The sequence below is a fragment of the Onychostoma macrolepis genome, chromosome 22 (assembly GCF_012432095.1).
Source record: "Onychostoma macrolepis isolate SWU-2019 chromosome 22, ASM1243209v1, whole genome shotgun sequence".
Lineage (NCBI taxonomy): Eukaryota > Metazoa > Chordata > Actinopteri > Cypriniformes > Cyprinidae > Onychostoma > Onychostoma macrolepis.
Genome location: NC_081176.1, coordinates 13,213,325 through 13,235,625, shown reverse-complemented (window position 1 = coordinate 13,235,625; position 22,301 = coordinate 13,213,325). Strand labels below are relative to the sequence as shown.

Below are 22,301 nucleotides of genomic sequence, written 5' to 3'. Positions count from 1 at the left end.
TAAATTTTTTAGTTTACTCACCAGACTGATATACTAGGCCTATATATATATATATATATATATATACTCTGTAATACTGTATATGTTTGCAAAATGGTATAGCTTTTTAAATATCTGAAAGTACACTCTTAACATCAGTCAGTCAAGCATTATAATATGACATTATGATAATCAAGTATTATTTAATGATAGAACTTTAGTAATTAGAATTAAAACTTAGTAACCATGTATGAATGCATAAGTGGTGGTGCTTTTTTGGTCATTCAGTGTTTCTGTTAAAAAATGGGAAAAAAACTAACATTTAATACTGATAAGATGATGATGATAATAATAATATGAATTCTGCTGATAAGAACAGTGTAAAAGGCACTAAGGATTAACGAGCTGCTGGATTCGTGAATATTAATCAGGTTGTGTACATTCACTCGAACTGATTTGCTGAAATCAAAACAGGGACGATAATAGGTGAGCACCAGCCAATGAGATTGCCGTTTGCGCATTAGTTCTGCCCACTACCGGAAAACCCAGCTGTTGGGCCAAGTCCACATATTGAGCCATAGTCCACCTGGGATCACCCCCTGGCATCAGTTGGCTGATATGGTTGTCCAGTCCGCCCCAAAAACAGTCCATTAAAATTACTTCGCTCAATGGTGAGAGGTGTGACGTGCACACTGTTAGACATTTCAAAGGGTTTTTACAGTAACTTACTGGCAACACTGGGACAATAAATCGATGTATCACGATTCGTGGATCGATTGATATTTTCTAAATGCATCGCGATTCTCTCTAGAATCGATTCTGAGCTTAGTTTTTAACCGCACACTCAAATGCTTACGAAGAAGAGCACTGAAGAGCGCTTATGTGTTCATTAAAGCATGCATTTAAAAAAAAAGGCTTGAATAAAAATTTACCAAATGCATTCATTAAAGCATGCATATTCAAGCATGCGTTAAATGTACTTGCACTTCAGCTGAGAATGCTTACATGACAAAAGACTGCGATTTGCAATGCATCGATTTATTGTCCCAACCCTATTATCTGGCTTTCTATTAATGCAATACAGTGAATCACAGCCATCTCCCAGCTGATGGAGGGTGGGGCTGAAAGCTGTGGGAGCGAAACAAGGCAGCTGGAGTGATTGCTAATGAGAGATGAGCATGACACACGGCTCGAGAGTGGCTGAGCTTTTATTATGCTGCAGTCAACCACTTCTGCTTCTTCTGGTCAAGTATATGTGGGGTAATGCTAGATACTACTAGATATATTGTGTATGTTGAAAGTTCTGTTATAATGCTACTCTGTGCGTTTACTCGGTGGCTGCTGAGACACTTGTTGCACTCTACAGTAAGCTAGATCGGTATTAGGCCCCGTCCCAAATGGCACCCTAAACCCTCACAGTCTTCCTCTGAGTCCGCACTTTCGTGACGTAATGCCGCTTTGACTGTCGGATAAAAGTCTGCTGTGGAGCTCGACGCAGTGCGGGCTCCGCAGAAGTGCGTATTGAGGGCGCATAGCGGCTGCAAAGGGGGCGCTCGCGAGCACCCCTTTGAATGTTAAAATGACGAATGGGACACCCTACGGTCTCGTGGACTTAACGGACACGCGCACACAGCGGCCATTGTAAGTCCACAAGACCGAAAGTGCACATGAAATGTTCCATTTGGGGCAGGGCCTTAGAATATTATATTAATAAATGCAAATTAATTTTAAAATATACTGTATGATGGAGAAAATGTATTACTGTTACTGCAAATAAAGTTGCATGCTATGTTAGCCACCTCTCTGAGACATGGTAAAAACACGTTACTCTCGGTAAATCAGTAAAACCAGATTTAAACCATGAGACTAACAGTGTAGAGCTATATAACAATGATTAGTTTTCTGTTAATAAATGTATTCAAACACTTTCTCACCTGTCTAATAAAATGCATAGTGTATTAAAGCATCTTTGGTGTTTCAACTTGAAATCAAGGGCAACGCAAGTATGGCCTCAATGATAGGTGACTCAATGACAAGGGTCAGGGCACTAGTTAAAATTGCTTATTTCTCTGGATTTAAACATTCTTGGAAACATTTAAGATATAATGTAATATAATGGAGGTACACAAGTCAACAAAATATATAACATTGTTCTAGTGGTTTTTGGAAAAGTGATGCATTTGCAACCAAAAATATTAATTTGCAAGTGAGATCACCACTGGCTAATATATCAAATTTACATTATGATGTAAAATTTGCACACAATTCATTTTTGCTGCTTGTTTTGCAATCACATCTTTTGTTATGTTGACGTAATAAACTGAGACGATGCGCATCAAAGTTTTAGTGAAGAAGCACAAGCGCTGACGGCGAAAATGACGGAGACGTGCGAGGTGAAAGTGCAGAAAAGCAGTTTCTACTTTGCACAACTTATACAAAACAGGTAAAGCTGTCAGCTGTGAACTTCATTTTATTTGTAGCGCACTTGCTGTATAATAACAGCAAAAAACTTTGTGCTCTGTTACTTTTTAATAAAGTATCAGCTTTAAAATTCTAGCAAATTCATAACAAAAAATACAGTTTTGTTGGGCGATCGCTTTAGCGCAGGGGTGTCAAACTCAGTTCCTGGAGGGCCACAATCCCTGCACAGTTTAGATGCATCCCTAATTAAATCCAGCTAATCAAGTCATTAAGACTTATTTGAAAACTACATGGTTTGTGTGTTGGAGCAGGGTTGGAACTAAACTCTGCAGGGCTGTGGAACCCTAACTAAACCTCCAGGAACTGAGTTTGACACCCCTGCTTTAGCGCCTCAATTCAAGCGGCATGTGAACACATCATATCTTTCTCTTTACTATATGAATGAACATCAAAGGTATAAGTACAACTTACTGAAATGTCTTATGTAATCGCTCATATAGTGTTTCAAACAGCAGAAAACATGTAAAGCTTGTAAGCAATGCCATGTAACAATAAATTTACATCAGAGTAACCATTCGGCGTCCATGAGCTCATTAGTCAGTTTGAAAAAAATAACTATAAAGAAGAGCATTATGCTAAATGTATGCACTATATTGCATATTCATAGTTTTACTTAACCTGTTGTCTACATGATAAGAAAGAATTCAAGGAGCTAAAGAAAAAAATTCAACATCTCCTATATAATTGCATGCTAATGAAGAAAAACAGACTGGATGTTTGCAAGACATATGACAACATAAAATGTTGGTAAATCTAATTAATCTAATTAGTAATCAAAATAGTCATTGTATAACAGTTTTATTCTTCCTGCTATTACACCAGGGTTTATTTTTATGTCCTTTCCATATTTGTCTTGTTACATTTACTGAAAATTATCTTACTTTAATTTTAGACCTGATGGAAGAAAATGAGGAGAGTAAAGAACTGAGTGAAGCTGAGGAGAAACATCAGGTCAAAACTGGTGAAAAATCAAAGAAGAATCGAAGAAGAGTCCAAAAGTCTTTAACCTGCCCTCAGTGTGGAAAGAGTTTCTCACACAAACAAATTCAAGTTCACATGAGAATCCACACTGGAGAGAACACATGCGATCAATGCGGGAAGAGTTTCACACAAAAAACAGGCCTTAAAGAACACATGAAAATCCACACTGGAGAGAAGCCATACACATGTGATCAGTGTGGGAAGAGTTTCAGTAAGGCGAACACCTTTAAATTACATCTGCGTTATCATTCTGGAAAAAGACCTTATAACTGTGAACAGTGCGGTAAAGATTTTTTTAGGTCAGATGCCCTGAAGAACCACCTGAAAGTTCATACACAGGAGAAGCCTCACATTTGTTCTTTGTGTGGAAAGAGTTTTAGTGAGCTGGCAGCATTAAAAAAGCACCAGAAAAGACACAGCGGTGTGAAGAATCATATGTGTTTTGATTGTGGGAATGTCTTTTTTGATAGTGCTCAACTGAGACGGCACCAGAGAACTCACACTGGAGAAAAACCTTACAAGTGTTCACGCTGCGACAAGAGTTTCAGTCAGTCAGAACATCTGAAAACACACGAGAGGGTTCATACTGGAGAGAAGCCGTATCCATGTGACCAGTGTGGGAAGAGTTTTGCCCGAAAAGGACACCTTAAGGGTCACATGAAAACCCACAGAGAGAAGCCGTATCACTGCCCTCCGTGTGGGAAAAGTTTTGCTTCGTCGTTGTCTTTACTCAATCATACAAGAAACAAATGTCTAAAATCACAGTAAGCAGTTCATCTTCAGATCCAGCACTTTCAAGTGTGCCTTAAACAGCTGTTATGAGAGACAGGACAAAAAATACAGTGAATAAAGTTCATCTTTAAGACTATGAGATTCAGATCAACTTAAAGATGATGTTCCTCCCAAAAGAGCAAAATCTAAAAAGTTTTATTCTTACATGTAATTCTGTATTGTTATATTCTTATTAATGCATATGTATCACTTCAAGTGCTTCAACCATCATCTTGTCAAGGTTTTTTTTTTAGTTCTGTAAGTTCATTTGTGTTTTAGTTGGGTTTTGTTCTGTTCCTGTTTGCAGTGTAGCCAACTGCTTTCAATAAAAAGTAGCTAAATTTGTCATGTCGCCTGTGGCTGGGCATACCATAAATCGCCAAGAAAATAAATGCATTATTTAGAAAGTATATCTGTTTTTTTACTCCCCTCACTGTACTGTCACCCTAGGCAGCTGTCTAGTTTGCCTATAGGCACGCACTGGCCCTGCCGCTGAAGGCCGTCTCATTTTGAAGATCTCCGAGGTGCAGTAGCTCCCTCTAAAACTAGAACGAAAAAGTACTTGAGTCAGATCACTGCAGTTACTGTAGAGCAACAGAAACAGTTGAACATGTATTATTACACTTTGAAGCATATAGAAGAGAAATAAACTAGCTTGTTGAAAAACTAAGAGATATGGAAATCAATGTTTCAGTTAAAACTATATTTCAGAATGCACAGAAACAGTTAAAGGTGTATGATTTCCTTCTAAAATATTTGAGAGATACAGGTTTAATGAACAGGATATATCTATATCTATCTAGCTATCTATATATATATATATATATATATATATATATATATACAGCCATGGCCAAAAGTTTTGAGAATGGCACAAATGTTAATTTTCACAAAGTCTGCTGCTTCAGTGTATTTATATATTTTTGTCAGATGTTACTATGGTATACTAAAGTATAATTATATGTATTTTGTAAGTGTCAAAGGCTTTTATTTGACAATTGCATTAAGTTTATGCAAAGACTCAATATTTGCAGTGTTGATCCTTCTTTTTCAAGACCTCTGCAATTTGCTGTCAATCAACTTCTGGGCCATATTCTGACTGATGGCAGCCAATTCTTGCATAATCTATGCTTGGAGTTTGTCAAAATTTGTAGGTTTTTGTTTGTCCACCCGCCTCTTGAGGATTGACCACAAATTCTCAATGGGATTAAGGTCTGGGGAGGTTCCTCTCCATGGACCCAAAATTTTGATGTTTTGCAAGGTGCTCCATCATGTTGGAAAAGGCATTGTTTGTCATTAAACTGTTCTTGGATGGTTGGGACCTGGGAGAAGTTGCTCTTGGAGAATGTTTTTGTGTCATTCTCAAAACATTTGTCTCCTAAAGTTGATTCAGCTGCGGGATCGGGGCACCACCAGTGCAGAGCTTGCTCAGGAATGGCAGCAGGCAGGTGTGAGTGCATCTGCATGCACAGCGAGAACAAGGACTTTTGGAGGATGGCCTGGTGTCAAGAAGGGCAGCAAAGAAACCACTTTTCTCCAGAAAAACCATCAGGGACAGATTGATATTCTGCAGAAGGTACAGGAATTGGACTGCTGAGGACTGGGGTAAAGTCATATATACACTATATGGCCAAAAGTATTGGGTCACCCCCTTCTAATGAACAGGTTTGACTACTTTAGTCATTTCCATGAGTACAAATTTTAATGTTTAAGCATATAATGATATTCTAGGGAATTGTTTGCTTCTAATTTTAAAGCAACAGTTTGGACATTACCCTTTTCTATTCTAACATGACGATGTCTCTGTGTATAAGGCAAGGTTCAAAAATAAATGATTGATTCAGTCAGTGTGGAAGAACTTGACTGGTCTGCAGAAAGCCAAGTCTTAATCCAAGCTGAACACCTCTGGTGTGACTTTAAATGCAGATCTTGAGCCAAAAACTCATCACCAAACACCAATGACTTGTACATATGGGTCATTTTAGACACTTCCAAAACTGTTGCAACAGAGATGGAAATACAGTTTTTAAATACATGAATTATGTTTCCATCTTTGTTGCCACAGTTTTGGAAGTGCCTTTTTCTGTTCTAAAGAAGGGGGCGTCCCAATACTTTTGTCCATATAGTGTATGTACAAGTCATTGGTGTTTGATAAAGAGTTTTTGGCTCAAGATCTGCATTTAAAGTCACACCAGAGGTGTTCAGCTTGGATTAGGACATGTCTTTCTGCAGACCAGTTCAAGTTCTTCCACACTGACTAAATCAATCATTTCTTTTTGAACCTTGCCTTATACACAGAGACATCGTCATGTTAGAATAGAAAAGGGTAATGTCCAAACTGTTGCTTTAAAATTAGAAGCAAACAATTCCCTAGAATATCATTATATGCTTAAACATTAAGATTTGTACTCATGGAAATTACTAAAGTAGTCAAACCTGTTCATCGAGGCTTCACGCTCCATCCCAGTAGGTGGCGGGAACGCATGTAAAGCTGGTTTGCCAACCGCCATTAAACACTAAAGAAGAAGAAGTTGCCGCTAGTGTCAAAACACAGCTTTGAGTCTTGTCAGGTGAGATAATTTGTTTATTATACAATTATAAAAATACAGCTTGTTAAAGCAACATTTTACAGTGTCATTTCTGTGTTGTTTTGATGTGGTACAGCTCTATTTGTGCGCCTTTTCTGGCATCTGCTGACTGAAATAAACATTTAGCCTATCATTTGGGTTGCCAACCATTCCGAATTATTACGGATTTGTCCCGTATTTAAGACATAAATTTGTCCCGTATACGCAGGCATTCGCCGTATGACCACCCAAACATTACAAATAACAAACTCTGAATTTAAAATAATTGATGTGTGGGCTCATCGTTGTTTGATTTGCGAAGGTTTGCGGACGGCGTTAAGACCCAGCAGAATCCTGGACGCTCCCGCCTCACAGCGAGAGGTTAATGAGGTTTATTATGCGTTGGTGTACCTATATTGTACTGAAATCACAAAACCATCTCCCAAGTTATTACTACACGACTGGTGAAGAATTAATTATTTTTGTACGTTAATTAAATTGTACAAAGATAGGCTAAGCAGTACATTACAAATATTTTGAGTGTCCCCAGTTATTGTCAGCGATGTGAGAAACTACTGTTGAATTCATTGAGATCTGAGTAACTTTCTATGTTGTTGTTTGTTTGTATGATTGTTAACAGGGATTTTCCTGGCTCAATATAAGGTGGAGGTGGTAAAATACTGCTGCTTATGTGCACACACGCATTTCAACTGGCTAAAGAAAAGACAAGTACGCATTTTAGGTATTTCAATAATATAATAGATATATTTTTATTTTGAGAACGGTGTCATATACAGGTTTATTTTTAATTTTTTCTCCACACTGGAAAACTCTTATCAGAATACTTTCTGTTAACCTTTTGTATATTTTAAGTTAAGCTATATCACATGAAGGGTAAGTTCCTTTGTGTTTTATATAATGGTCACTAGGAGGTGCTCTAGATCTATGTTTCCTTGATCAGTTTTCCCTGAAGAGATGTAGCTACTCAACTCAAGCTCACTAAAGCTGTGCAAACAGTCAGATAAAATCAGAATAAGAATCTAAGTAATCAAATTTATATAAAACAGATTGAGACGGCACTGCTGCATGTCATGCCATACCCCTCACAGCAGGCACACATCTTTTACATGAGATTGGTTTCTGAGATTGGCAAATTGAGAGATCTCTCAAGTTGTCCAATCATTGGAAGCAATTATCAGCAGATAACGATCGGTAGCTGATCTTGCTGAAGTTAGCTGAAACATCAGAATCCTTTATATTTATAAGCACTTCAAATAAAAAAGCATAAGAGTTTACCACGTCTTGCTCTGTTGTACTTTGACAGATGTGTGCGCTGCTTAATGCCTCTGACAAGTGTTTTCCTCAGCATATAACTTGCCTTTTGTGGTTATATAGTTATCTGTCAAATGTTAGAAAGTCTAGAAATATATAATACTTAAAATATGTAAATTAATTTTAAAACATAAACAACCAGATTTAAGTGTGTGAATTAAAGCATCAATTTGATAACTGATTTATTTTTGATTTTGGCAGATCTGCTCCTCCAAACACACAGGAATTTACCAACAGTTCAACTCCTCCCACGAAAGAGTTTATGAAAGAAAGCTGAAAACATGACTGATCCAGAACCCTGCGGAATAAAACAGGAAGATACTGAACAACAAATAGGTTGGTGTATATTCTTCATTCTTCACTAAGTTATAAAACTTCAAACAGTTACTTGGTGTACTGGCACCTGCAGTTAAAGGCATTAACAGTGCATAAGTCACTAATGCTATCAAAAATTGCCCCTCCAAAAAGAATAGACATACTGTAAAAAATGAAAAGAATAATATGAGCCAGTATTGTCTTCAACTGTTGTTTTGAAACGAGTTGTTTTAAAATAAATAACATCAGAAGAGTAACATCACAAAAAAAAACATCACTTCCCCTTGTGCTCTACCGTTATCTTTCTCTTAGGAGTCTAATGCCCAAAGTATGCTTAATTTTTTACGCTTATACAAGGGACAGTGTACAGTGTGTATGACGCGAATTTCGTCATCACAATAGTATGCGCATACTGTATGTGCACCACCTGATTTTTGTAACTGTGCGTACTTTGTACGAGCAGGGCACATGCGCATTGAATTTATTTCACGGGCTGTTGTTTCAGAGTAGAAAACGAAACAAAGAGACGGAACAGCAACAACAAAATAGTGGAAACTGCAACAACAACAGACGCTCACATTGATAAGCACTTGGGAGTGAGAGGGTATGAGACAGCCCAGCTTTGGTTTAAAAGAGTTCAAAAATATTTGTTATCGGTCATAACTTACACTGTAAAAAATTTCAGACCTCCCCAACTCAAAATGTTCTAGTGACTGATTACATCTAAATTTTTCCATTGGCCCAACTGGATTTATTTCTTTTCTTTTATCAGTTGTGGCAACAGTCTGTTAACATTGGCTCAGTGAGAAATAATATGTTGAGCCAACTGGGAAAAAAGTCCAACAAACCATGTTATTGGCCCAATTAAATATTTTAAATAGTAATAGCATACATTTTTTGTTTTACCTAATTTAAAAATGTATATTGGTAAATGTATATTTCTAAAGCAGCCTTACTAAATTGTTTATTCCCTGTTGTCCCAAAAGAAAATAAAAAATTAAATGAAACATTTTTAATACTTTTTAATGAAATATACAACAATATTGTGAAAATACCTTAAAATTATAAATACATTGAAATTTTCTACACAGTATACCTTACAAAATCATGCATTTTAATTCTCATAAGATACACAAAGCCAATGAATTGCACCTTATACATTGATACATTCACAAACATGCAAAATATGTCAAACTCCATAAAATAATAATAATTTTATTAATAATAGTAATAATTTATCTGAGGTTACTTCAACCAGTGTTTAGGTTAATGTCACTGAACATTACCATTCTCACAAAACAGGTACTCTGAGCTCATGAAACTGCATCTTAACTATTTAAACATTAAACATCAAATACATTCACACATTAAAATTGTCAAAAACACCATCAAATTTAAGTAATGGGAAGGTTACTTCACCCAGTGTTTAGAGTAATTTGACATGAACCATTCTCATGAGGTACTTTGAGCTCATGAAACAGCATCTTACACTTCAAATGTTTTGCCAAAAAAAAAAATAAAAAAACTCATAAGAGGTAGTTTGAGGTTAAAATTATGTCAATAATTACCCTCATGTCATTTCACATCAATAAGACCGTTGTTTCATCAAAAATATTATCATCGAATTTCATCAAAAATACCTTATTTTGTTTTCTGAAGATGAACAAAGGTCTCACGGGTTTGGAACGACATGAGGGTAGTAATGACAGAATTTTCATTTTTGGGTAAACTATCCCTTTAAATCCTTGTTGTACTCCAGGATGAGTGCATACAATAATCCAAAAAAGTACAAAAATGCGTTTACAAAGTCTCCTAAGTTGTCAAGCACCACCTCCTCTTTCAGGACAACGGAGACATTCAGCACACTTGACAGGGCCCTTGGAGTGCAACTGCTGCTGCTTACTATTTCAAGAATTCCCATTTTCATTATAGTTGTGTGGTTCTCCAATGGCTCTGTACTCCGCCTTTATCACACTTCCGCGTTCGAAAAGCAGAAGATTCAACTAGTAGCGTAAAAGAACTTCCGCTGCAGCCTCTATCAGTGGCTGTGCCCATAGCACGGCATTGTTGTGGATTATTTATGTAGAATTCAGCACAGATACGTCTTCTAAAGACACCAATCTCAGTTTACAACAATTAATTGAGTATTATGAAACGAAGGAATATGTTGTCACGATATCCCGATGCGTATTTCCTGACTGAAACAGAAGTGCACGAGCCATACTGTATGCAATTCTTCACAGTCTGATCACCTTATTTCATTACAGAACAGTGAGAAAACTATACAAACAACATATCATATTAAGAAGCATTAGAATTAGCCAAAGCTTAAAATATTAATTATGACCAAAGGCTGTATAGAAGGATTAAATTAAAAGTTTAGGGCAAACTAGTTGTATTAATCATAATGCTTAAATATTTTCATGCGCTGACTTTATGATGCAATCCTCTATAATTGCATTAAATTTAAATTGTTCAAATAAAGAAATATTTACAGCCAGCAGACGATAATTTAAAATAAGATTGTTCATCTTAATCGAGTTATTCTCCGTGATTGCGTGCAACGATTGAATATCATTATACTGGGATCAAGAGCGGGAGGTTAATCACAATAAATATAATTCAAAAATAACCAAAATAATATTAAAAATCAAATTAAATCAGTCCGAGTATTCCTCTGGCAGTAACTTGAGCTGCGTGCTCTTCATTAATCTGACTGGCAACACCGCAGCTGATAGGCTAATGTTACACATTAAAATGAAGGACAACTTGATAGGCTACATGGTATGGAATCGGTATAAATACGTAGTTTTAACATTGACGTTAATTGCGTCAATGTTCAACAAAACTAAATTAATTGAATTTTCTTCACAAAATTGATGTCTGTCCATTGACAATAAAGCAGGCGGAAATTCCTTTACGCTACTAATCGGAGCCGGATGTGACGACACACGGACTGTGATAAAGGCCTATACTAAGTCTATATTAGAATTAGCAGCCTAAATTACACCGAGCCATATCTCATGCCAACACTTAATAAAGCAACTCCTCACAAATTACATCTAAGAGCTAATAGTATTTGACACTAATATGGAATAAACATATATCCAATAAGAACTACTGTTAAATACTCACTGTGAAATTCGAAAACCTAGCAATGGTGTTTTACACTAATGGGAACAAAAAAATAGTTATAGCAGAAATGTATTCCTCATGTCTCATACATTTCATATACACTTCATCACGTAACGTTAATGTATTCATGCACTCTGTTTGTTAGGTGTGTTTTGTTTGGTTTTTGCAATATACAGGATAACGTCAAATCCCACATCGTTAAAACAACAATTACAATATTATCACAGACGATATATATCGCACACCCCTACAGAGAGATCAGTACAGGCTAAACTAAGTTATAAACGCCAAAATGACACCATTAAAGGCGTGAATTCACTGTTATTCTGCAAAATATAATGTAGTACGTGAAACATGACTTAATAAATACAAAGCTCAGTATACTCACCATAACTTTAATGATAGAAAATACGTCTGTAAATGATGCTCTGTTGCTCTTCGGTATCGGCTCCGCTCTCTTGTAAGTTTAAAGTCGTAAGTTTAGAGAGCGTACAGGAGCGGACTCAGCACACAGCCCTGGGGTGTGAGGGAGGAGCAGGGAGTCATGCAGTCATTATTTTTGAGGGGGCACGAGTGGGTGGGGTGGGGGTGTTGTCATATCACACACAGCAGCCACAACAGCACTTATGTTTTATTTATTTTTTCCTTTTTATTCGAAACATTCCCAAACGCATTAACTATATCATGAAATATCTTGATTCTCACCTTTAGATTATGTTGATCTATAGTGGGTGATGGTCAAAGTAACCTAGTAATGTAGTCTATTAACTATGCATAAAAACCTGTCTGTTTATGGGTGTCATGCCATAACATATAGGGTTGTTCCGATTCCAATACTAGTATCGGAAATTCCCCCGATACCACAAACAATTCTGGCATCGGTATCGGCGAGTACTTGAACCCATGTACCGATCCGATACCATTTTCTTCAACAAGACCTATAGTAATGCGCGCTAGCTTTGCTTAACGCTGCAAATCGGAAATCAATTCTTCAGCGAAGAAGTAGTACAAACATGCTAGCACATTGCCAGTAAATCACTTGCATATGCGACTAAATCTTCACCCTGGGCGACTAAATGATGTCTAATATTAGCCACTGGCTAATAAATAATCAGATTTTACTCGCCAGTGTGTGAGTTGGAGGCTATGTATAAGTTTAGCACCTGTATTTGACGAACCATAAGCTCTAGTGTGAAGCGCACGACTCGCCGTCGCTTCGCTTTTTTCTCACACACAGAGAGAGAGAGAGAGACAGTCTTTTACATGTAGTGCATCAGTTCTGAATGGTGTGTAAACAATATTCTTTGGTGTATTTTCCTGTCAAAATAACGGAGTTCCTTTGGAATTCTTCAGCTTAACTGCCGGGTTCTCCGGTAGTAGGCGGAGCTAATGCGCAAACGACAATCTCATTGGCTGGCGCTCACCTATTATCGTCCCTGTTTTGATTTCAGCAAATCAGTTCAAGCCAATGCAGACAACGTGATTAATATTCATGAATCCAGCAGCTCGTTAATCCTTAGTGCGTTTGTATTGTTCTTAGTAGATTTCATAGTATGATTATTATCTTATCAGTATTATTGATAGTTTTTTCCCCATTTTTACAGAAACACTGAATGACCAACAAAGCATCACCAGCAGTCCTAAGTTCAGTTAAAATGACTAATATGCATTCATATGGTTACCAAGTTTTAATTCTAATTGACCCTTCGCTAAGTTACTGTTAGTTACTGTTGCTATGCCTGACAAGCTTTCGCGCCTGGCACGTCTATTACAGTATGTATGCACCTGTGTCAAGACATTCCCAAGGAGATAATTAGTCATTTTTGGCGAACAGGTGAAATATCTGAGAGAGCAAGACAAAAGGGACTGCAGTATGCATTCGAGGGATATATCCACGACATCATATGCAACCGATTAGACAATAATTTCATCAAAATTGAAAGCCTAATGAAGCTAAAGCCTATAGGTCCCAACGCAAGCAGCAGCCGCCTCATACGCTGCCCATTCAAATGGGAAACACACAAATTGAGGAACAGCTATGTTCATGCACAGCAGGGTAAGTGAAATTTGAAAATAATCTAATAATTATAAATCAAACAGCTAATCTATAAGTCTTGTGGAATAACCACAAGACATCAGCCTGACCACTTTGCAATGATAACATTCTCCCGCTAATATATTTAGCGCGCCAGGCTACTGCTCGCATGTCGTGGGTCAAATCTACGCCTTGGACCTGGCAAGAGCCAGAGATTTAAATTCCACATTAAACATTTTACATTAAATTCCACCACTCCGTCCAAACTTTTAGGATACCGGGTATCAGATTTGCACAATCCGTACACACAACGCTTCGGCATGTTTCCCTCGCTTGAAAGCTTGCCAGACCTCCTGCGCCTAGTTATGGTTGCTAAGCCACGATTGGCCTGTGGCGGTTTTCGGGTGTGGCTTAGCGAAGGGTCAATTGCTAAAGTTCTATCATTAAATAATACTTGATTATCATAATATATTTATAATGCATGACTGACTGATATTAAGAGTGTACGTTTAGATATTTAAAAAGATGTGCCATTTTCCAAACATTATATATTATATTTTTTGTTTACTCACCAGTAGGGCCGGGGCGATATATCGAACACGATATTCATGCGCATCTCGTCAGTAAAGCCGGTTCTGTGATTAGCGCTAAATCTCCATCACCTGTTTTCAAATAGAGCGCCATTTAATACACAGAGCCGTAGTTCACTGACAAGCTACGCAATATCGTGTTCATTATCGAAAGCGATTAATCTGAGATAATGAACGCGATATTGCGTAGCTTGTCAGTGAACTACGGCTCTGTGTATTACTCTGACTGGGCATGACGCATCTGGGGAGGAGGATATATGAAAGCCAAATTTCACCGTTTGTGGTCTATTGGTTAAGAAGTCCTTTATACAGGCACAAGTAGAAGGTGGAAGCTGCAGGTCCAGTAATTTATTGATCAGGATATCAGGAATAATGGTGTTAAAGGCTGAGCTATAATCTATGAAAAGCAGCCTTGCATAGTTTCCTGCATGCTCTAGGTGACTGAGTGCAGTGTGGAGGGCAATGACGATGACGTCCTCTGTGCAGCGGTTTGCCCTATAGGCAAACTGGTAGGGATCAAATGACGGAGGGATGCAGGCCCCCATGTTAGAGCAATAGGTCTAAAGTTATTCAAGCTGCAGTCTGTGGTTGTTTTAGGGACAGGGATGATAACAGACGATTTTACGCCGGTAGGGATGATGGCTTGGGTCAAGGAAAGGTTAAAGATCTAAGGATCCCCGAAAGCTGGTCTGCACGTACTGAGAGTACTTTCCCTGGTACTCCATCAGGTCCTAAAGCCTTCCTGGGGTTCACTTTCCTTAATTCACTCCTCACTACTGAAGGTAGACAGGGGTGCAGTCAGTCTGTTTTCTTCAAAACGGGCAAAGAAAATGTTTAGTTCCTCTGCCAGGAATGCATCAGTGTGGACCAGTGTAATATTACAACCCTTATAGTTGGTCATGTGCTTTATCCCCTGCCATGCCCCCCTTGGGTGAAATGCCCCTTAATCTTTTGTTTGTATGACTTCTTTGCAGCTTTAATGCCCCTCTTCAAATTCGCTCGGGCCATGCAATACTGTACTCTGTCCCCAGATCTATATGCAATGTTATGGTTGCAACCATAGATCTATATCTATATAAATATATATATAGTCATGGCCAAAAATATTGGCACTCTTGCAATTCTGTCAGAAAATGCAACACTTCTCTCAGAAAATTGTTCCAATTGCAAATGTTTTGGTATTGACGTGCTTATTGTTTTTGTTTGCACTGCAACAACACAAAATTATTGGCACCTTGTCAGAATTGTAAGAAATAATTGCTTTTCAAGCATGTGATGCTCCTGTAATTTGTATTTAGACACATCTGTGGCAAGTAACAGGTGTGGGCAATATAGTAATCACACTTGCAACCAGTTAAAAAATCCTTCTGGGTGAACGTACTGTGGACAGATGAGACAAAAGTAGAGCTTTTTGGTACATCATGGCACTGTTTACAGAAAAAGAAATGAGGCCTTCAAAGAAAAGAACACAGTCCCTACAGTCAAACATGGTAGAGGTTCAAAGATGTTTTGGGCTTGCTTTGCTGCTTCTGGCACTGGATGCCTTGACTGTGTGAACGGTATCATGAAATCTGATGATTACCAAAGAATTTTGGGGCGCAACCTAGTGGCCAGTGTCAGAAAGCTGCGTCTCCACTAGAGTTCATGGGTCTTCCAGCAGGACAATGACCCGAAACGCACTTCAAAAAACACTCAGTAATGGTTACAAACAAAGTGCTGGAGAGTTCTGAAATGGCCAGCAATGAGTCTAGATCTGAATCCCATAGAACACCTGTGGAGAGATCTCAAAACAGCAGTTGGGAGAAGGCATCCTTCAAATCTGAATGACCTGGAGCAGTTTGCAAAAGAAGAGTGGTCCAAAATTCCAGTAGAGAGGTGTAAGAAACTCATTCATGGTTACAGGAAGCGATTGATTTCAATTATTTTTTCCAAAGGGGGTGCTACCAAATAGTAAGTTAAGGGTGCCAATAATTTTGTCCAGTGCATTTTTTTGGGGTTCTGTGTGGAATTGTATTAGATTTGACTTTTCTTCAGTTTTTTTTTGTGTTGTTCCAATGCAAAAAAATAAATAAATAAATAAACGTGAGTACAAAACATTTGCAACTGCAACAATTTTCTGAGAGAAGGGTTGCATTTTCTGACAGAATTGCAAGGGTGCGATATTTTTGGCCATGACTGTATAAAATTGTTGATCCATTTTGGCGGAAGTGACACTAACACCCAAAAAACCTCAATTTTGATTTTATGGGACCTTTAAATTGTGATCACATTAAATAGAAATGTAGTCCTAAAAATATTTTATTATCCTACTTGACACCCATATCTGGTACTTGCCTAAAAAGACAGGTTTATGATGTTTGTAGTTAATCGATATATACAATAGGTTATAGTGAGAGAGAGGGGGGAGGGGGGATGGGATCAGAAAAGGTCTGTGAGCTGGGATTTGAACTTGAGATGCCTGAGGCGCAACTGTGCCATATGTCTGTGTGCTGCCCACAAGGCTGTCGGCGGTGACAACTTTGGCTGAATTTAACAGAGCTCAAGGATGCCAGTAAGTTGGTCCTCCTTGACTCCCGTCTCTCCGTCGAGACTATTGGTTGTGCTTTGGATGGCTTTGCTGAATGTTCCACAACCATAATTTTGCTGCCTCATGTCGCCCCCAAGCTGTCATTTACTCAGCAGCACTCAAAGCCAGCATCTGCATCTGCTCAGCCCCAGCCTAACACTTCATGGCGGCTCGGAATTCATCACAAGGGATGTGTCATTCCTCCCCAAGTGAGCCAGTTCTTCTGCTGCTTCCAGTCAGAACCTGAAGTGAAACAAGGCTTCTCTACAGCTAAGTGCTATCCCTTCCCAAAGCGCCAGGGGCCCCACCCTAGAGCTAGAGCTGGACCCCGAGCAGCCCCTGCAGCTTTGATGCTCCAAGACCGAGGAGGTTAATTTCCGCCAAGGCTGGACTACCCTCAAACCTCCTCGCTTCGGGGCATGGTTTACACTTTTGGACAACGATGTCCATGTCCTCGGAACTGAAGTCCAAACCCTGCTAGTAAAGGGTGCTGTGGAGAGAGCCCACACAAGACGCAGCAATTTGAGCTTTTACAGTCGATACTACTTCATTCCAAAGAAGGATGGCAGCCTCAGGCTCATTTCATATTCAAATACTGTAGTTCCATCACAGATCATTCTTGAGATTCACGTTTGAGAGGGTGGCTTACCAATATACAGTCTTACAGTCTGTTCCATACTGGAGTTTGTCTATGGTACTTAAGGCTGTATGAGGCACTCCTTTTGACCTGCTTAAAACGACCAATAAATATTATAAAATATATAAATTTTATATGACGAAATATTATCTGAACAAGTTCATTTTTATATTTATTTAAATCTGGCTCACCATGTTTGGTCTTGTACTGACTAAACATTTATGAATACTTCTCACTACAAAGCCTGTAATGTTTTAAAAATAGTATTCGGATAATAAATGTACCCAATTCAAATGAATGCATCAAAATGTTTATACTTTCTACCGATTTCTCAAGTTTCTCATGTCCTTTTCCTTTTCCTTTCACTTTTTTTTTTTTAAAGTTTCTGAAAACCTTTTTTATTTATTAAACATTTTTACTTTAATTTTAGACTTGATAGAAGAGAACAAGGAGATTGAAGAACTGATTAAAGGTGGGGAGAATCATCATATCAAAACTGAAGAAACATCCTGGAGATACTCATTGACAAGAAGTGACAAAATATGGCCTCAGTGTGAAAAGAGTCTCTCATGCAACCAAAATCTCGATATTCACATAAAATGTCATCTAGAAGGGAAGCTGTACACATGTGATCAGTGTGAAAAGACTTTCACAGTAAAAAAATACCTTACAAAACACATGAAAATCCACACTGGAGAGAAGCCGTACACATGTGATCGGTGTGGGAAGAGTTTCTCACAAAAAGGATATCTTGATGCACACCTAAAAACCCACACTGGAGAGAAGCCATACACATGTGATCAGTGTGGGAAGAGTTTCTCACAAAAAGGATACCTTGATGCACACCTAAAAACCCATACTGGAGAGAAGCCGTACACATGTGATCAGTGTGGGAAGAGTTTCAGACAAAAACGAGCCCTTGATGTACACATGAGGATCCACACTGGAGAGAAGCCGCACACATGTGATCAGTGTGGAAAGAGTTTCAGACTTAAGCAAACCCATAACGAACACATGCGGATCCACACTGGAGAGAAGCCGCACACATGTGATCAGTGTGGGAAGAGTTTCAGAAAATGTGGTGGTTTTAAAAAACATCTGCTTACTCATTCTAGAGAGAGACTAGAAAGCTGTCACCACAGCAGTAAAACATTTTTTAGGCCACATTTCCTGAAGGACCGCCTGAAAGTTCATACGAAGGACAAGCCTTACGTATGTTATTTATGTGGAAAGAGTTTTAGTCAGATGGGTGCATTAAAGATACACCAGAAAAGACACGGCGGTGTGAAGGATCATGCTTGCTCTAAGTGTGGGAAGACGTTTTTTACGTATGATGCAATGAAAGTGCACCAGACAGTTCACACTACAGAAACACCTTACAAGTGTTCACACTGTGACAAGAGATTCAAACGGTCAGAATATCTGAGAATACACGAGAGGATCCACACTGGAGAGAAGCCGTATACATGTGATCAATGTGGGAAGAGTTTCAGACTAAAACAAATGCTTAATCAACACATGAATATCCACAATGGAGAGAAGCCGTACACGTGTGATCACTGTGGGAAGAATTTCACACAAAAAGGTAACCTTAACAAACACATGAGATTCCACACTGGAGAGAAGCTACATACATGTGATCAGTGTGGGAAAACTTTTGTACATAAAGGAAACCTTAAAGACCACATGAATATCCACACTGGAGAGAAGCCGTACACGTGTGATCAGTGTGGTAAGAGTTTCACACGAAAAGAATACCTTGATGCACACCTAAAAATCCATACTGGAGAGAAGCCATACACATGTGATCAGTGTGGGAAGAGTTTCAGACAAAAATCAGCCCTTAATGTACACATGAGGATCCACACTGGAGAGAAGCCGCACACATGCTATCAGTGTGGGAAGAGTTTCAGACTTAAACAAACTCTTAACGAACACATAATGATCCACACTGGAGAGAAGCCGTACACATGTGATCAGTGTGGGAAGAGTTACACACAAAAAGGAGCCCTTAATGTGCACATGAGGATCCACACTGGAGAGAAGCCATATACATGTGATCAGTGCGGAAAGAGTTTCAGAAAATGTGATGTTTTTAAAAAACATCTGCTTACTCATTCTAGAGAGAGACCAGAAAAGTGTGACCAAAGCAGTAGAACATTTGTAAAGAACCGCCTGAAAGCTCATACGAAGGAGAAGCCTTACATATGTTATTTATGTGGAAAGAGTTTTAGTCAGATGGTTGCATTAAAGATACACCAGAAAAGACACAGCGGTGTGAAGGATCATGCTTGCTCTAAGTGTGGGAAGACTTTTTTTACATATGGTGCACTGAAAGTGCACCAGACAGTTCACACTACAGAAACACCTTACAAGTGTTCACACTGTGACAAGAGATTCAAACGGTCTGATTATCTGAAAATACATGAGAGGATCCACACTGGAGAGAAGCCGTACACATGTGATCAATGTGGGAAGAGCTTCAGACTAAAAGAAATGCTTAATCGGCACATGGATAGCCACACTGGAGAGAAGCCGCACACATGTGATCACTGTGGGAAGAATTTCAGACAAAAAAGAAACCTTAACAAACATATGAAAATCCACACTGGAGAGAAGCTACACACATGTGATCAGTGTGGGAAGGGTTTCTTAGAAAAAGGAAACCTTAAAGACCACATGAATATCCACACTGGAGAGAAGCCGTACTCATGTGATCAGTGTGGCAGGAGTTTTGCACATAAAGGAAACCTTGCCAAACACATGAGAAGACACACTGGGAAGAAGCCACACACATGTGATCAATGTGGGAAGAGTTTCGCAGAAAAGGGAACACTTAATGAACACATGAGGATCCACACTGGAGAGAAGCCGTACACATGTGATCAGTGTGGGAGGAGTTTCACACAAAGAGGAACCCTTTATGAACACATGAAAACCCACAGTGAAGAAAAGCCATATACCTGTGCTCAGTGTGGGAAGAGTTTCAAACGAAAAGAAGGCCTGAATGACCACATGAGGATCCACACTGGAGAGAAGCCGTACACATGTGATCAATGTGGGAGGAGTTTCAAACGAAAAGAAGGCCTGAATGATCACATGAGGATCCACACTGGAGAGAAGCCATACGCATGTGATCAGTGTGGGAGGAGTTTCACACAAAGAGGAACCCTTTATGAACACATGAAAACCCACAGTAGAGAGAAGCCATACACATGTGATCAGTGTGGGACGAGTTTCACACAAAGAGGAACCCTTATTGCACACAAGAAAACCCACAGTAGAGAGAAGCCGTACACATGTGAACACTGTGGGAAGAATTTCAGACAAAAAAGACACCTTAACCAACATATGAAAATCCACACTGGAGAGAAGCTACACACATGTGATCAGTGCGGGAAGGGTTTCTTAGATAAAGGAAACCTTAAAGACCACATGAATATCCACACTGGAGAGAAGCCGTACACATGTGATCAGTGTGGGCAGAGTTTCATACGAAGAGTAACCCTTTACAAACACAAGAAAACCCACAATGGAGTGAAACAGCACCAGACAGTTCACACTACAGAAACACCTTACAAGTGTTCACACTGTGACAAGAGATTCAATCGGTCAACACATCTGCAAATACATGAGAGGATCCACACTGGAGAGAAGCCACATCACTGTCATTCATGTGGGAAGAGATTCACTCAATTATCTTCTCTAATCTGTCATAAATTACATGTCTGCGTGTCTGAAATTATAGTAATTAGTTGAAGTTCTGATCCTGTAGTTCCAGGTGCTAGGTAGGGCTGCATCAAGTAATTATTTTGATAATCGATTAATCAGAGATTATTAGAATGATTAATCAACTATTTGTTTCATTATTTTGGAGATTAATCAGCATCTTTATTGATTAATCGGCTTGTTGAGTTTGTTAAAATGTTGAGTTACACACTTTCTAATTAATAAATAAAACAAGGAAATCACTTCAGTTTTTGAAAATGTCTGTTTAATATACTATAAGACTTTTCACACTGCGCGTAACCCCGGGTTATCGTCATTCTAAACACCGCTTTTAACCCCGGGTAAAGACACGTTTCACACCTGTAATTTGAAAGTGTTAGCGCCGCATTTTACCTGGGATTATGAAACCCTGCTCCGGAGCAGGGTTAGCACCGCATTTGTGGTGTAAACCCCATATTGTGGTGCTAAGTTTGTTCGGTGTGAAACGGAGCGGTGTTTGCTTGTTGCTGCTGGATGCTTGGCAACAGACAGCCAATCAGAAATTGAGCAGCGAGGCTCATGTCACGTCAGTAACAGGAAACGCGTGTCGTGTAAACAGCAGCCGGTGAGAAGATAATATTCACATACTTTGCTCCCTGTTTTCTTTCTTTTGTACTTTTGTCTTTGTTTTCTTGCCTTTGTGCGTCATGAAGCCGATCACATGACGCGCCTAAAAATGCGTTTAAAACGCTAAGTGCGCCGCTTTCTCCTTCTTTCCAAAGCGCAGTAGCTTGCGCTCCCACGTCTGTTAATGAATACACAGGGTTAACAGTTAACCCCAGGCATACTATGAGCAGTGTGAAACGTGATTACAGATAACCCAGGATTCCGCTTATCTGGGGTTTAGGATGACCCAGGGTTAACAATTTCAAGAGTGAAAATCCCTTTTGAGTAAACTGAATTATCCTCCTCCAGAAGTCATCAATGCACCAACTTTGCTCAGAACTGAAACACAAATATAAAAGGACATTTCACAACACATAGGAGGCTAAAATATTCATCTACAAACTATCGTTACTTAGTTCCCCTTGTGAGCGCTGTGGCCGGCACTCTTGAGAACGCTGAGGCTTGCGAGCTTGTCAGAGTTCATTATAAAATTTAAGACAAAAATGTTTTCAGAGATGAAGGTATACATGTTATCGTG

At 38.9% G+C, this 22,301-nt stretch overlaps 2 protein-coding genes across 3 annotated transcripts in view; both read left to right on the top strand.

The window, feature by feature from the left end:
- The first annotated feature begins 184 nt into the window (after positions 1 to 184).
- LOC131530905 (zinc finger protein 721-like) lies at positions 185 to 21,418 on the top strand. Of its 2 annotated transcripts, XM_058761415.1 has the most exons (3): positions 185 to 1,239; positions 3,353 to 4,098; positions 17,984 to 21,418. In XM_058761415.1, exons 1-3 carry the CDS (start codon positions 1,152 to 1,154, stop codon positions 21,146 to 21,148), a joined length of 3,999 nt encoding a protein of 1,332 aa, XP_058617398.1. In that variant the 5' UTR covers positions 185 to 1,151; the 3' UTR covers positions 21,149 to 21,418. The 2 variants fall into 2 exon arrangements, with proteins under 2 accessions (XP_058617398.1, XP_058617397.1); XM_058761414.1 differs by lacking the exons at positions 185 to 1,239; positions 3,353 to 4,098 and adding an exon at positions 8,313 to 8,447 and having other exon boundaries at positions 17,820 to 21,405.
- The window catches only part of LOC131530908 (oocyte zinc finger protein XlCOF6-like), an 84,188-nt gene continuing 70,199 nt past the window's right edge, over positions 8,313 to 22,301 (top strand). The window contains exon 1 of the mRNA XM_058761432.1: positions 8,313 to 8,447. The gene's annotated coding sequence lies outside the window, so the exon portion shown is untranslated. The remainder of the gene's footprint in view (positions 8,448 to 22,301) is intronic.

Excerpts from the sequence above, each read along its gene's own strand:
- LOC131530905 (XM_058761415.1), top strand. The coding sequence starts at position 1,152 with ATGAGCATGACACACGGCTCGAGAGTGGCTGAGCTTTTATTATGCTGC. Across the intron at positions 1,240-3,352 it reads TCTGGTCAAGTATATGTGGG|ACCTGATGGAAGAAAATGAG; the intron begins GTAATGCTAGAT and ends CTTTAATTTTAG. Across the intron at positions 4,099-17,983 it reads AAGGACACCTTAAGGGTCAC|ATAAAATGTCATCTAGAAGG; the intron begins ATGAAAACCCAC and ends CTCGATATTCAC.